The 16,931-nt window shown below is 41.4% G+C and overlaps 1 protein-coding gene across 1 annotated transcript in view; it reads right to left on the reverse strand.

The window, feature by feature from the left end:
• Nucleotides 1-5,020: 5,020 nt before the first annotated feature.
• The window catches only part of LOC121835731 (monocarboxylate transporter 1-like), a 92,425-nt gene continuing 80,514 nt past the window's right edge, over nucleotides 5,021-16,931 (reverse strand). The window contains exon 2 of the mRNA XM_042290183.1: nucleotides 5,021-5,928. Coding sequence (XP_042146117.1) covers nucleotides 5,021-5,928 — 908 coding nt within the window. The remainder of the gene's footprint in view (nucleotides 5,929-16,931) is intronic.

Raw genomic sequence — 16,931 nt, forward strand, 5'->3', positions numbered from 1 at the left:
TCGAAGTTGTTGCCAAGTGGCATATTCAACAATGATTCAGGTGATGTAAGTCGAAATTTTTTCATAATGCTGATAGAGAATTTGGCAATAAACAAACAGAGATACTTTAATGGCAGCAACGATGCAACCGTTCCTTAGTTAATAATGGTAAAAATATTATTTATTACAACCTAGAAAAGACACACCGTGGTAATAAGGCAAGTGTTTCATCCGCTGCGTCCACATCTCCGCCAAACGAACAGGAATAATCCACATTTGTGCGGTATATTTATAGTTAAATTGATTTGAAGCGCATTAATGCTTCAGTCTGCGCATACTCCGACGTTGCGGTGATAAATTCACCGTCTTCTGGTGATTTGAACTGTTCATTTCTGTCTTTCTGCGCCATTTTTGATTTTCACTTGTGTCGAAAGCAAATGCCTGAAATATGGCTTCAAACTGCGTTTGGGCGTTAAGACAGAGAAGGCCGTTTTACAACTCCCTGTAACGCCGAATTAGAGCGCAACTCTTGAGGAGGAGGCTGGAAGGGACTGAGGGGAGGGAACACCCCTCCTTCCTCCTCCTCACCTCCTCATCCTGCCTACTAGTACTCCCTCGAGCGGCGTTGGCGTCGCCGTCGGCGAAACTGTGAGGTCATATGACCCTCGCGACGTCGCGTGGCCTCACGGGGGTCACGTAACGTCACGGGTGTCACGTGACTTCACGGGGTCACGTGACCTCATAGGAATCACGTGACCTCATGGGGGTCACGTGACCTCACGGGGGTTACGTGACGTCACCGAGGTCACGTGACGTCACCGAGGTCACGTGACATCACGGGGTCACGTGACATCATGGGGTCACGTGACATCATGGGGTCACGTGACCTCACGGTTACGCCGACGCCGCTCAAGCCGGAAACGGGCGCCTAAGAGCTGCGGTCGAAAACTTATTTTGGGGTTGTGCGTTCGCACAATAATGTTTGGTTCCTCTATAAAACTCAGATAGAAGTCATGTTCTTGAGCTAAGGTGAGACTCAGCGCCTTTCAATTATAAGCCAGAATGTTGCTAGGTTGGATATATCGGTCATTTCCCGATTGCCTCGCTGTCTTTAGCGCCCCTTCACAAACCACGGTTGAAACATGTTCGTGTTTTAAACTTCTTTAATAAAAGCGGATAACGCAGCTTTTTTAATTCCCATACGAGTATGAGTGATTGTACAACCGTCCTCAGCCACGAGACGGCGAACCAATATCACACGCTTGGTGGTAGGGTTTTTCCCCTCGTGAAGTCCCGCGCTAGAGCTTCAAATTTCTGCAAAAGCTTTTAAGAGCAGATCATACGGCCTTGGTAACATCAGCTGAAATTTGCTGTGATACGTAACCTTATTTTATCTTCTTAATACTTTGAGCCATATACTTTCTCTTAATAATTGTGTGTGCAGTGATTACGGAAGGCATAGTTGCCGGAGCTTTGCTGTCGGCCAACAAAAGCATACGCGAAAACCAAAAACAAAATCAGAAAATAATCGATAAATATATTAAGTTTGGAGCAGCACGCCTATGGGGCTATTTGCCCATAATGTAGCGACAGTTGTTCAAAAGAGCATGTGATGGAATTCTTTAGGGAGATTTCATCTGATTCTGCTGGAAGAAAAACGGATATCCATGAGTGCCATATTCAAAAAGGTAAGTTAAACGTATGTTCTTCCTAGGCGCCGTGAAATGTTAAGATTACTTATGTATATTAGAGGGCACTTGCGAAAAAATTCTATTTCAATTTAAATCGCCGAAGGTCAAAGGTAAAAGTCTATACCGAAACAAAAAGTTGTAATTGCGTCACGACACAATAATCTTTCATAGTGAACGTTTTATTCACTAAAAGTGTTACTCTTTTTGTAACAAAAAGCCGTTTCTCTCATGATAGGAAACGAAATAAAACATTATTCCGCTCAGCAAAGTGAATACAGCATGCAACCTATAGATGTTGTCGTAGGTCCCCATTGAGTCTCGGAAAAATCCTGGATAAAATGAAACATACCAGAACAAATGTTGCAGGTCAGTATATACCATGTAATTGACCCACATCTTCAAAATATTGTTATGCTTTATTTATACTTAACGTTAGAGAAATACATAATAGCTTACCTTCTCGCGGTCAAGCAAATTACGAGAGGAGTCTCGCACATATTTTCATGCATCTCGGTAATGTTGACACGCTTACGAATTTTACTCTACAATTCATATCGACATATGACAGATAAAGACAACTATGTAATTCCCATACGTACACTGTTGTAACAGCTGGAATATTGATGATAAATTTGAGCTTTGCGACAATTAAGCACTAGTGTCTCAATTTCAGCGTGTCGCTATATTTCTGAAGTGCAAATACTGAAAGCAAAAATGTGACAATTTTAAGGAGCCCTGCTTAAACTACGCAATATTTTGAAAAAGGAATTGTTTCCTAGAAGATCGGGCATTGAGGAAATGAGATCGTACGTAAGAATAAATTGATTTTATCCTAGAATAAAGCGCATATCGCGCTTTCTACGCGACTGGTGGCCGCTAAAAAAATCTCCCTGAGGCGGGATTTGATCCTGGGACCGCTCCAATACTAGTAGAGTGCTCTAACAACTGAGTTGACCAGAAATTGGTTGACAGTAGGGGTACAATAGTCATAAGAAAATTGATGATGTCTTCTATTGTTAAAGTTCTATTTTGAAATCGCTGTTATTGTGTATACACGCGTGGTATATCTCCAGATAATTTATTTGAATCTACAATGTGGCAAAAAAGGAGCATACCACAGGAAAGTGCTCTTTCATCTGCCTAACAAGAATCACCATGACACAATTACAGAATGAATCGAAGTAGGTGTTTTTACTTGGACATTTGCGCATTCAACAATTGTCCCCACGTTTCCGTTGCTACGTACTTTGGTGCGTTATGTGTTTTTGCCTATTTAAAAGCTTATAACACTCATGGCGGGTAAAAAAAGTGTTAAGATGGCGGAACTATGTGAAATCTTTATAAACCAAATATTTCTGCCATATATTTAGGATATTAAATAGTTCAAAATATATAGTGAATATGACTTACAACAGAGTAAAAAAAAAACTCCTTTAAGCAATGTTAATATTGCCACTCTCGCTGCCAAGCGAGCGCGTGCGTGGCCAAGTGGTTAGCGTGTTTGACTGTCGCGCGGAAGTACTGGGTTCGATTCCAGGGAGCGGAATCTTCTTTTATTCATTCTTTCTACATGGCGTTCTCGTAAGTTTGAGAACCTTCTCGTCCGATCCAGTTACGAATGTTCTACGAGCCGAACGTTCCAGAAGCCCACCCGTGTACAGAAGGGGCTCCGCGTGGCATGCCGCAGTCAGTTTTCGCCTCAGCGTCCGATCCCGCTGCTTCGCGGCCTTCGACGCCCGTGACGTTCTGTTGTTATTTTTTTCTCCTTTTATTTTTGGGCACAAGTTCGCCCCCATTTAGCGTCCAGTTTATTTAGTCATTTGCTGCATCATCACTTGTCATTCCTGACTATATAAACTATAATAAAAATATTATTGGGTTTGGGTTAGTTTTTACTTTAACGCTTTGTTCATAGCTGAAAAAAAGATACATGCAAATAAAAATGTGCAACCATGAAGCTATAGAGTAACGATAGAGTGAATGTGTGGCTTGAAAGGGCTGAACTACATGAATGGGAAAACATTGTATCATAGTTTTTTTTAGGCTTCACTTCAGTCAAAATAAACGGTAGATTATATATAAATGCACCCTGCGTACACTTTATTCAAAAATCTAGGGTTCAAAGTGAGCTTCATCTATGGATACAAAATACATTCATGTTAAACACGCAATCGCCGGGTTTTAGCGGGTTCGCCTGCGGAGATGAATGCCCTAAGTTAAAACTGCACGAGGATGGATTCGTATAAAGGCGTATTTATTTATTTATTCAGATACCTACAGCGCCATAGGGCATTACAGTAGAGGGGGCGATGTTGCGAATAAAAAATACAAATAGTTATACAAAGGTTCAAAGAGCAATATACACAAGACCTAAATATTTTAGCATCATAACAAAATGCACGCTACATAAAAGTGCGGTCTATTAAAAAAGGAACTAAACACTAAGAGGTTAGTGTTGAATAAAACCTACCGTTAGGAGCAATGTAGACTACCGAGGTTGGCAAACCGTTCCAATCCCGTATAGTTTTAGGAAAAAATGAGTTCATAAAGACGTCAGTTCTACAACGAATTTTCTTAACCTTATAAACATGATCCTTTCGTTGCGACTTGTAATCTGACGGGTGAAGGTAGCCATTTCTTTCTATCCCAGTCCTACAGTGAAATATGCTATTAAAACATTTATGTCGGAGGCTTTTCCTTTTAAAGCTTAGCGCCTTCCATCCCAGTCTCTGCTTCGCGTAGGTTATACTAAGTCGCCTGTCATAATTGTTTAAAACAAAACGGGTAGCCCGGTTCTGCATCATTTCAAGTTTGGGGATCTGAACAGCAGTGTAAGAGTCCCATATAGTGCAAGCATATTCTAATATTGAACGGACATGTGAAAAATAGCCTTTCCTTTAAGGAATGTGGTACAGGCTTAAAATTACGATCGAGGAAGCCAAGTATTCTCGAGGCTTTAGAGACAGTGTAGTCATTATACCTATTCCAACTTACGGTCGATGTTAGAAATACACCGAGATATTTGCATTCGTAGGTTACAGTGAGTAGCTCGTCATTATTTGTATAAGCACTCGCCGTTTCGTAAATGAAACGTCGACAGGTTTCTTAAGATTAATATTCATTTCCCACAGTCTGCACCAAAGATGATAGATTTGTTTTTAGGACAGTGATCTGTATGACAGAGTACCGCACGCTCAGAGGCAACACGCGGATGGCGGGCAGCATCTGATAGTGCGGTAGTTTGTACGTAGTAAGCTACAATCATGTGTCCGTGATGCTCATGGGTACTTTTTATTTGCAGCCGGACCTCACATTTTCGCCCAGAAGAAAGTTTTCACCGTAGATTATAGTTAAAAAAAGAGATTAAACCACGATGTCTGCATTTTGAAAGGTAGAGAACGGAACTTGCCTATTATCGCCGGGTTGCATAGCCAAACGGGCACAGCAGCCGGTCCCAAAATTGCCCAGCATGTCGATATCCCGTCGACGCCTAGGTAGTCAGCCATAAGGACAGTTTTTATTGATGCATTAGTCCCGAGAAACATTGCTGCGAATAGAGCAGTAACAAAAAGAGCCGAGAACGACCTAACATGAGGAAGAATAAGCAATGCACAGGCCAGGACAAAACAGCTAATTGTCACTAGTGTGCTACGACGCAGGAATTTCCAGTCTGCAATGAGGGGAATGACTAAGCCTCCCAGCAACGCAATCGTCGAGTTATACATCACTAGCGACTCTGCCACTGTAAGAGAAAACCCTTTGTCCATGGCGTAGTCAACGAAGGTCGTTTGAAAAGTGAGGCTACTGTAATCTCCGAGAAGTGAGTATAGTATAACGACATAAAAAATGGGTTTTTGAAAGAACCTCAGGCACTTCCACGCACTCTCAAGTTGGAGTAACGCGGTACGTTCAGAGGGGGACTGGCCTTGCGGCGAGTGACTTTGGTGCTGGCCGATGGTGTCAATTGCTTCGTTTTCGTGTACCTTTTGCAGCTCATGCAAGGTGTGCCGGGGTTTCTTCCAGAGTGGTTCTTTTAACGGAATAACGAGAGCTGTGGAATGTATCATGATTCCCCCGCAGAGGAGAAAGGTACCTCGAAGACCGTACGCTTTTTGCATGAGAACAAGTATTTGCGCGAAGATCAACGAAGACAGGGATGCTCCCGCATACTTGATGCCGCTGGCGACTCCCCTGTACTGATCAAAGAGTGTATTAATAAGGACACTAAGAGCCAACGAGGAAATTCCCGCACCGGTACCTGGAATGAAAAGATAAAGATTAGTCTCAAAGCTATTATAAGCCTAGTAAAAACTGCGAGATACGGTTGTTTGATTTCTTTAGGTAACTTGAAAAAAAAATATTTTTCGAACTTGTGTCTTCCGTTGGAATCAAGTTTTAGCAAAGCATCATGGCTTAAAACACACATGGAACATAAAAGCACGAATAGGAAGATGAATGTGCAAGTTTATCAGATTTTTCTCGAATCCAAAAAGCATTTAGAGTGTTCTTTCACCCCAAAAATCAAAACAGCATTGCTGAACGTCGGCATCTGCGCAAAGTTTTACGGCTTCCCTTCGAAGCGGTACGAGGCGAAGCGCCGCGCAACCTGGGTGCGACTTGTGCGTTGATGCAAGTGAACGGCGTTTCTCACCTTGCAATTCGCATTTTTCTTCAAGATACTGAAGCATGATACAAATAACTTTTCCTAGCGAAGATGGAACAACGAGGGCACCTCTAGCAAGCTCTAAAATCTGCAGCAAACTCTTCACCAGGAACGAGAAGCGGAACAAGGTCGTTCACCTAAGCTACAATCCACCCTTGGATGTTTCGATCAGCCTACACGTAGAGAGTAGTGCTCGTAATTGTAGAACGGCGCGAAAAAAATCGACCGGTTGTTGTTAAGCTGATTGAAAAAGCAATAAATGTACATCATTAGCGCACTCCACTCAACGGCATTATCTAGGAAAATGCTCTTATGTACTTACGTGAAGGAGGTCCGTCTAAACGGACCTCCTTCACGTCGTACACGTGGCCAGGTTCGTGAAGTTTTCCCTTCGTCACATTGGCATCATCGAAAAAGCTTTCTGGATTTGTAACCTCCTTAGACCCTGTTGTAATCACGACGGGGACATTGCGTGTCCACTGCGCTGTTCGTCGCCATGGCTTCCCAATAGTTCTGCGCCGGCTACCGAAGCAGTTTTCCGGATTCGTAACCGCATTGAACCCCGTCGTAATCACGACGGAGACTCTCTCCTCTCTGCTGTTCGTCGCCATTGCTTCCCGGTGATTCTACGCCGGCTACCACCAGGTGGCGGCGAACAATAGGCGACTGTGGCGGCGAACAATAGGGGACTGCCGCGACGCGGCCAGCTCTCCCGCTTGCTATGCGACCAATAATCCGTTAGAGTTAATGCAATAACTATATCAAATATTATGTAATTTTTTCTGATTGAAAAGCGTACATGCTAATTCGAAGGTTGGATATGATTGTCGACCATACTTCACCTCTCAAATGGCACAAACATGTCATTCTTTTCACTTATTTGTCTTTAATTGGTTCCTAATTTGGAATATTACGAATAAATACATCTGACGCACAGCAGCCAACATTTTTTTTTTCTGTAATGCGTGGATGTTTTATCGGAGACCGCCAAGAAACCATTAAATTTGTGAAGTGCAGTGACAAAACAAATTAGTTTTCAAATTTTTGTTTATATGAATGTCTCACATGGTAATATGAGATATGAAAGGCGTCAAACATTAAACCATTTTTTCAGTAAGAAAAAAAAATTGAAGGCCGACGAAGCGCACGAATGGACGAAGATAACTGAGGTTGGCTAGCGGGAAGTTTTTTTTCTAATATTAATCAATCACAATTAAGTGTGGATCATAACTTTCTGATCCTAACACGGCAAGCTCTGACACGTTGGTGTTTGGTAACGACCGCTAGCTCCCTATTTGCTGAAAATTGAGCGTTCGGTGACGGGTATAGTTTATGACTGATGTTAAAACTGCTACAGTTCTTTGGGAGACATACTTTGTTACGTGAGTTTTTCTTCATTATACGTTGGCGTAAGATTTGCGTAAATACACTAATTGTTGTACTTAAATGGCGATTCTGGATGATGGGCGCAAGATTAAGATTTAGTGGAAAGATTACGGAACGTTTATGCTCACTGTTCCAGTGCAGATCGTGTATAAACTTCACTAAAAAAAAGGGTACATTCTTACCCCTTGTCAGATCTTATACACCCCAAAACTTAAGTTTGACGCACTGCGCACTGGCGCTGAATTGACGGTACGAGCCTTCACGTGCGGCTTGTCAGTCCAGTTGTACAACCTTTTGAAATAGCTAATGTACGTGTGGCTGACTGCAAGAAAGTAATGATTCTTTTTTGCCATACTGCGAAACCTAAATGTTTATTTTTTGTAGGTTTTAATACGTACTTTTGCTGTTTATTAAGTTATACGGCACCGTTATGAAGTCCCCCGTAAACGTTAGGGCCTTTAGTTCCACGGCAATGCGCTGTACGTCGAGCTGAAGTTATGGGGTGTATTATATTTAACAAAGGGTGTAAGGCTTGACCCTTTTTTTAGGAGTTTTGATCAGCCCTTTCCTTTTCTTCTATTTTCCTCGAAACTTATGTTTGACAGACCGGGAATACTGAATCGCCTTGTTTGTTTGTAAATACAGATTGTGTTTCAGGGCTGGGTGAAGTGAAGAAGGTGTGACGGAACACACGAAAACCGTCGTATATTTTACTACATAAATTTTATGAGAAAAAAAAAACATAATTAAAAAAATAGCAATCAGCTAAAAATGAAAAGCAGAACTCCTAACGTCATGTACTGCCAAGAATGAAAACCGGGTCCCCAAGATTCCGAGCCTTGTGTTCTACCACTTCCGGGGGGTAAGTGCGAACCCGCAACATTCCTTTCACACCATAATATATGGGACAATTAAATTTATTATAACCAGTCGGAAAAACGGTTTAGAAGCCTAACAATAAATTTGTGCCCACCGCTGAGGCTAGTTCTTTCTACGTTACTGTCGAGATTTTCGGTTTGAGAAAAAAATGGCGGGGACGAAATATAGTAAAGAATTTGGTAACATAAACATTAAGTTATTCCGATAACTATTGGATTAACAGTTCTTCAATTTGAAACGTTGAAAAATTATCTAAGCATATCTAGTTTCAATACTTCAGTGAGGGATATCAAATAAGAATTGGTGATTGGTGCTACAGCATGTCACCACACGTCGCTAACTGTTTTGCATCACCTACCATGCTCTACATAGGGGCAACAATTACATAATTTAGGGAAGTACCTTTAAAGCAGTAATTGCCCCGCAGAAATTTAAAAATAATCTTGAAAATGGGTAATAAACACACATTGTATTCCCAGGAATTGTATATTACCATAAATTAAGCCAAACGTGATCACTACCCATGACAAACTTGGTGCAAATGTGGAGACTATCATTCCAAGCCATGCAAGTATCGTGCCAATCTGTGCGATCTGGTAGATTGAAAACCATCTCTCCAGTATCCAGAGCAGAACACCTTCAAATGAGAGAAACGTGAGTCCAATGAGAATAAGAACACCCGATAATAAGGATTCGCGGCTTGGGTTGTTAAAATAATTTCGCTGTCCAAAAAGTAAGATTGAATTTCTCTAAAGAAGAATCTCACATACTCTAAAATTCGGGAGACTTCATTACTAATGAATCTGTTTTGTTTGACTTTTTTAAAATTTGTTGTACTTATTTTATAAAAAAAATCTAACCTCCAATAAACTTTTGTTTAAATGGACGTAAAAAATGGCATTCTTGAGGTGCATTATATGTAGGGTTTCGTGTTTCCGGTGTAAGTAATATTTAGTAAGTCATATTTATTTTCAGCAATATTGTGCTAAGGGCACCGGACAAAAAGCTTCCATGAGGTAGCTTGTCTGGGTCTGGTGCCCCTGCACATACAGGGCATGGTAAAAACAACGACTACTATACACAACTCTTTGTCTAAATAAACCAAACGCGTACATCCTTTTTTGTTAAAGATTGTGGTTTATAATGAACTTGTTAAGTAATTTAGGCAGGTTATGCGCAATAGATTGCAGTGCATAATTTGTACGAAAATGAGGCACATTCCAGAACTCACTGCGTCTGACAAGGATGGAAGATTCGCGTTTTGTCAGGTAGGATACATTAGACAAAGAAGAAATAAACTCATCGGTCGAAAATAAATAAGAACATAGCAAACGGTACTTGTACACACTGGCAATCCTCATGACATTGAATTTAAGAAATAATTGTTCCATATGAGTGTCGTAAGGCACGTTTGCAATAAAACGCAGCATTTTCTTTTCGCAGGATCGTAGGTTTGTTATTAGATTTAACGGTTGTGCCCCAAACCAAATGACAATGTTTAATTTGTGAGCTAAATTGAGCATAATAAATTTGCATTTTAATATTTACAGGCAACAAGGAGCGACAGTGACATACTATTCTAACAACATTTGTCAATTTCTTAACTAAGTAATTGATATGATTGTTCCATTGCATATGTTCTGAAAAAATGACACCTACGTTTTGTGCTGTTTAACTATTTGAACTTCTAGCTCCGGGTCGTCTCGTTGAAGTGCACCCATTTCGGTGTCTACAACTGCGCCGAGAAAACGGGCGTCATCGCCGTCGTCAGTGCTGTCGGGAGGAGATTCAGCTGGGGCCCTAGACAAACAGTCGGCGTCGTTATGCTTGCAGCCAGACTTATGCACAATGGTTACGTCGAATCCTTGAAGTCGGAGACTCTAGCGGGCGAGGCGTCCTGACGGGACCTTGTGGTTGGCGAGCCAACACAGAGCGTGGTGGTAAGTGACAACGCGGAATGGGATCCGGTACAGGTACGGGCGGACCTTGGTTAACATCCAGAGGACAGCGAGGCGTTCCTAATCTGTCGTAGAGTAATCTTACTTTGCCTTGGACAGTGCACGCCTTGCGTAGGCGGGCACGCTCTCTGCTTCGTCTTGTCTTTGGAGGAGTACCGCGCCGAGTCCGGCGTTGCTGGCATCCGTGTGAACTTCCGTTTGCACCGATGGATTGAAGTGTCCAAGGATAGGGAGCGACTGGATTCTTTCCTTCAGTTCGTTGAACGCTTGTTGTCGCTCCTCTCCCTACTGGAATTTCACGTCGTCCTTCGTCAGATGCGTGAGCAATGGTTTAATGTTTGACCCCCCCCCCCCGCCCCCCCCCCCCCCCCCACCCCCGGGGCTGGCGGCCACAATTCTGCACTGGCAAATATTCAGCACATCCGGGACACTCGTCGTCTCATTTCATTGCCTGACCAACTTAGCAGAATCTAGATATCACACCCTAACTTTTCTAAACTTGATTTTGTGAAAACCAGTGAGTCGTGAAAACGTTATTTGAAACTGAAACTGTGGGAAAACTTGAAAATCGGACTTCGAACTTTGAAAAGTTATTTTAGAAAAAAATTCAAAATCTTCAAAGTTTCTTTTTTTTTTTTTTTTTAGTTTAGCGTTAAAAGAGAATCGAAACTTCCAAACTTTTCGAACTTTATGCAGAAAGAAATTCGAAATCTTCGAATTGTTCGAACTTCATGTATATAAAAATTCGAACCGTTCGAACTTTTCAAATTTTTTTCCCAAAGAATTTTGAAATCTTCGAATTTATCGAACCTGAAGGAAAACAATATTCGAAATATTCGAATTCGAAATTTTAGAAACCGTGAAAGCTTCGAACGTTTCGAAGTCGAAACTCCGCTGTGGTCAAAAGTTGCGAATTTTTCGAATTCGAAACTCGTTCGGTACGAAAATATCGAAATTTTTCGAAATCGAACCTCAGTTCGCTTCGTAAATATCGAAACCTTTCGAAATCGCACCTAGGGTGGTTCGCGACATACCTAGTGAAGATGATGATGTTTGTAGACGCGGATCCGGTTCTCCACGCGAGATGGGAGGCCCATAGTGAACTACGGGCCCGCGTGCCCATAGTTCAAACAGGATGGGACGACGGAAGGAGCTCGTGGAAACCGGGCGGATGGTGCACGCGGGGAATGAAACACAAAACATGGCAGATAGGGGTTTCACGTATAAGCCGAACAGCAGTGTCCGGCCTAAAATCATGAAAATTGTAAGAAATGAAAAAAAAAAAAAATAGCGGGGGGAGGGGGGAGGGTGGCTCGTAGACACAGAAAAAGAAAAGCTGCACGCGAAAAAAAGAAGTGGAGTTTAGGACAGAAGAAAAATGAACCACAGAAGGGCAAATATACACGATCCAGAGCAAAATGTAAAAATGGTAATACATGTTTCTATGTGGAAGATATAACGAGCACAATCCACTCGGCGAAAAAAAAAATATTTATTCATACAATCTGAAAACGAAAGCAAATATTACACCTAAAAAATAAAAATAATAAAAAAATAAAAGCTCATGGTTCAATTCCGGCTGGAAACACGGTACCACAGTCAATAATATGTTTCGATAAGAAATTATCTCCCGTTTTTATTGGTTTTATAATGCTTGAATCGATGTAAGTTTTCCTTGACTTTCATTTAGTCATTGTTTATATTACGTTGAATCGGTATAATAAATAAGATTCGCGCTGTTCGCGTTCGCAAATTGGTTTAAATCCAAATTCTAGAACTGTTTCTGATAACTTATCGAATGAGTGCTCTGGTTGTTTGAGGTGTTTCTATGAGGTAGATTTAGAATAATTTTTAGACATCTGTGGCTATTAAAGCGCATTCTAAATTCTGTTTCAGCCTGTCCCACATATTGTATATTACAGACCTTACACTTAAGTTAATAGATGACATTCGACGAGTCACATGTAAAATATCCTTTAATTTTCATTAAGAACTGCTTATTCGAATATATATATATATATATATATATATATATATATATATATATATATAATAAAAATATGCAGATCAATGAACCGGACTTGATCGAATAAATTAAAGTTGTACGAAACCACCAAATGTTGTGTAAAGCCAAAGCCTACGGATACACTGCCCCGAGTTTCGTATCTCAAAATAGAACTTCAAATATATCGTCTCTTTGAATGCACTGACTTATACGTCGAAACCACGTTTGGACATACCAATTGGCCAAACCATATGTTTAAGCGTACAAAAGCTAATCATACGAAAAAAAAATGTTTTTGAAGAAAATTTATGTTGAAATTCGCTGTTTTAGAGTTTTCATTTGTATTCAGAGGCATTTTTATCTGAAATATCTTTATCTGACTCTAACGATATTGCAATTATTGAATATGTATTTGTTTTAGCTTTCATTTAAAATACAGACGGAGAAAAGAAACTGCTTAAAGGGGCCCTGCAATGACTTTTTGACTGGTTTTTAATTTGCACTGAACCTGAGCGTACTGAACGTAGTAACTTAATCCAACTTTTCTTTTCTCAAATTTCGCTTTATTTTAAAAGTTATAGGCAAATTAGAATTACAAAAACAAGCAAAAAATAACCTCCTTCATGACGTCGTAGGTCCTGCCTTGAGTAGCCTTGAACTAGAGGAGGAGTAGTGAGCTCATCGAGCGCACAGGGCTGCCGCACTCCGTGTCGACGGCTCGAGAGGGCGCCACTAAAGCACGTGTTGGATAGGCTGTATGAAGCGGACGGCCAGGGCAGCTCGTATTGCATTTGCAGCGCGACTAAACACTAATTCGGCATAACATTTAATTGGCCACAAACGACAGGAAACACGGGTAAAGATCAGTTCAGAACAGGAGCCACTTCGCGCTGACGCACCGCCAAATGGCCAAATCGCCAGCAGGGCCCGCGCCGAAGGCCTTCGGAACGCTCGGAACCGGTCGGATTCTTGAGGCGGTATACGACCACAGCGCCGCCGCGTACATCCGGGGCCTTTCTACGCTCCTCGTTTTTCGTAGCTTCATCCCACTAGCCTTTTCTAGTATGCGCCGTTTTTTTCCGCTGCTTGGTGGCGGGTATGTCGACGGGTCATTTCTCGTTTCCGTACTTTCTAAACTGCATTTGTTTCTTTTCTGACCTAAAATAGTGAACAAAAACTACTTTCATACATAATTGAAACGGTTCGCGACACTTATATTTTGTATCTCGACTAAAAAAACAGCTCTTAGCGGCTTTGACCAGTGGCAAGCCCAGGACCAACGACGTCACATTTTGCGCGCTTTCGGTACCGCGGGTCGCCCTCGTCGGTGGAGGAGGTTTCCGCGTCGTCCGGTTAAAATATGACGCACTGATATTTAGTTACTTTCTCCGTGCCCGCTGGCTTGCCCCAACCCCAAGAGACGTGGAAACCGCAAAAAAGGTAGACGCTTAAATATGATTGCAGGGCCCCTTTAATGTTGGACGAGTGTTGTTTTCACCTTGTGCTTATCAGGTTCGGCGGACACTAGAAAAGAGGATAATCATCAAGGTAAGTTGACTGTTTATATATATTTAGCTAATTAGCTTTTTAAGAATTTGTTCAGGGGTCACGTTGCAATTGCAGTATTGATGACAATTCGATTTAGAGCCCAGACCAATAAAACGTTCTTGCAAAAATGTAATAGTTTTTTTTAGATATTAATTGATATATTTGCACGCTGTTTAACCCGATTTAAAAATTTCCCGAAAAGCGTGCCGGACGTCCTGCCCACAGTGACGCTTAGAAGTGTGATTTAGTGGTTTCAATATTGTTGTTACTATCTCGGAAGCGTGTGTTTGGTGGGTACGCAGACGACGCAAGTGACGATGTGACTGAAACGTCGACTTCACTCTTCTAAGTGTCATTGTGGGCAGGGCTCGGGGCGCGCTTTTTGCGCGCAATTTTTAAATTGCGTTAAAAAATGTGGAAATATAGCAACTAATATAGAAACAAAACATAAGATTTGCGCAAATATCGTTTTTCAATTGGAGTGGCCTCTAATACTAATTGCCATCAATACTGCAATTGCAACATTACCCATAAACACATGGTTAAAAATGTATTAACATATTCCACTAAATTAGCCAACTTTTCATGACGATTATCTCCGTATGTAATATCAGTCGAGCCTGATAAATACAGAGTGTACAAATAATGAAGAAGATAAAAAAAAAGCTCGAATTAGAATCAAACATTTACTATAATTTGTGATACAAATCTTATTGTAACAAAGTTATCTACATGCAAACAAAATAAATGACCGTCAAAGGGGTTAGGCTCTGGATTTTTAGTAATATAAACACACAAAAAAACACTTTTATGAACATTTGGCGGTTTTACTATAACAACAATATAATAAAAATAAACATGTAAAAAGTGCCCTTTCTCTGCGGAAGGTATCTGAGCCTGGCGAAGCTCCACAAACACGCGGCTTGGGACGGACGTTAAAATCCCAAAATTACCTTTATTCCTCTAAAAGTAAAAAAAAAAAAAAAAAAAAACGAAAAGAAAATTATAATGCAAAAGAGATTTTCAGTTCCGTCCCAGTAAAACAATATCTCAGGATAAATATTTTTATTGCACGCTTTTGAAACATGAGACATCGGACATCTCTCCTGCGAGATTTGAAAGGAAATTGCTCATTACTATATCGGCATTTTCCGCTGTAGCTTACTCGTTTTTCTTCTTTTGTGGATTTTGTTCAACAGAAACTTTGCTGCTTAATATATGAGCCCAGTATTATCATTTCGGCCACTCTTCTATCTTTAAAGGAACCTAACAGAATTAGTGCGTTAAATATTTTTTTAGTTTTATTCGCAATATATTTTTGAATTTCTCCACCTCCCCCCACCCCCTGTGTGTATGCATGCGCACTTTGGCGATGTAAAATGTTCGTGCTAATTGCGACAGATAATATCTGTGCCCCTTCCGTTAGTATGGCAAACCTTACAACATAAAAGTCCTCGCATTTAAATGGCATAATCGTGGGAGTGAACAAGCAAAGCTCTTCCCTTCGTTATATTTTTGCTACAATAACAACGGTATTTTCAAGGGAACTAGTAAAAATTTCGCTAAATTTCTGCAGTTTCCGTGGCACAGTGATGTCACACGTTTGCCGTTATGTTCTGCCGAAAACTGCTTGCAACAACACAATGGCAAATACTGTAGGGCTAAAAGGGGAGGTGCGATGGTCGCACGGGGGAGTACGATATCACTATGCAGAAAGGGCGTAATATTGTCTTTGAGTCGAGAGCAGCGCCACCCTGCACTTCTACTGGGTGGGCGAGAGTAGAAAGAGGCCTCATCTCCACGTGGTGAATGATGTTGATCTGAACGAAGTTCTGGTGGTGCTCATGATACTGATTTTATTATTCAGAAGTAGTGCTGATAATGCTGATTTTTTTATTGCTCATAGGTAGTGCTGAGTTCCGGGTTGCGTGTCGACTTAATTATTACTGCTTTATGATCGGTGAAATGCAGAGCCAGTGGTTCTTCTGGCGGATCAGCTTGGATCTGCTTGAAGTCATGGGAACGCATCTCCACCGCTTAATTCAACAGTCCATGCCAGAAAGAGAATGTGTGGTATGGATCGTGGTTATATACGCAGTTGAGCATTTGACTGCAGCGCCCTCTCGTCTATAAATGTTGAGCCAATGCATGCAAAGTTCAACGCGATTATATACGCATTTGACCGCAACGCCCTCTCCTGTTTATACGTTGAGCGGCTACATGCAACGTTGGAGTGTTGCGTTTGGTTAAGACGTCTGCCTCGTAAGCAAGCGGTCCTGAGTTCGAACCACCGTGCGGGCGTACTTTAATTTTTTTTTCTTTTTCAGGTGGATTGATCTTGGAGGCAGTGTAATCGATATGAGAACGGACGCCGGACGGGTGGACAAGGCTAGACCCTAAGAAGCTTCGCCCCTAAAAATCGTATATAGCTTACAGCATTGAAGGCACAGCTGTCGAGCTAAAATGATATTCCGCCCTGCAGGTGGAATCGTCGGGCCGCTCTTGCGTTCTGAACAAATCGAACGTTCACCAGACAGCCTCTTCTATCCAACCATGCCCAAGCTATTCCCTGCGTTAGAAAACAAAATGCTGCGTAGGAATTCAAGTGAGATAAATTGACGAAAGCTTTAAATTTCGGCGACGTTTAAAGGAACGTAAATTGATATTTTTTACTGTTATATGCAGTAAACTAACCGGGAATCCCCAGTAGGTGATATAAAATGTATGTATTAAGTGTAAGTTGTATTTGCCAGAAATTTCACTGCACAAGCGCGTTATACATAAACAAGAGGTCTGCACAAATCGCGACATGCCTGATAGGT

The sequence above is a fragment of the Ixodes scapularis genome, unplaced genomic scaffold, assembly GCF_016920785.2.
Source record: "Ixodes scapularis isolate PalLabHiFi unplaced genomic scaffold, ASM1692078v2 PGA_scaffold1__304_contigs__length_218370807, whole genome shotgun sequence".
NCBI classification, from domain to species: Eukaryota; Metazoa; Arthropoda; class Arachnida; order Ixodida; family Ixodidae; genus Ixodes; species Ixodes scapularis.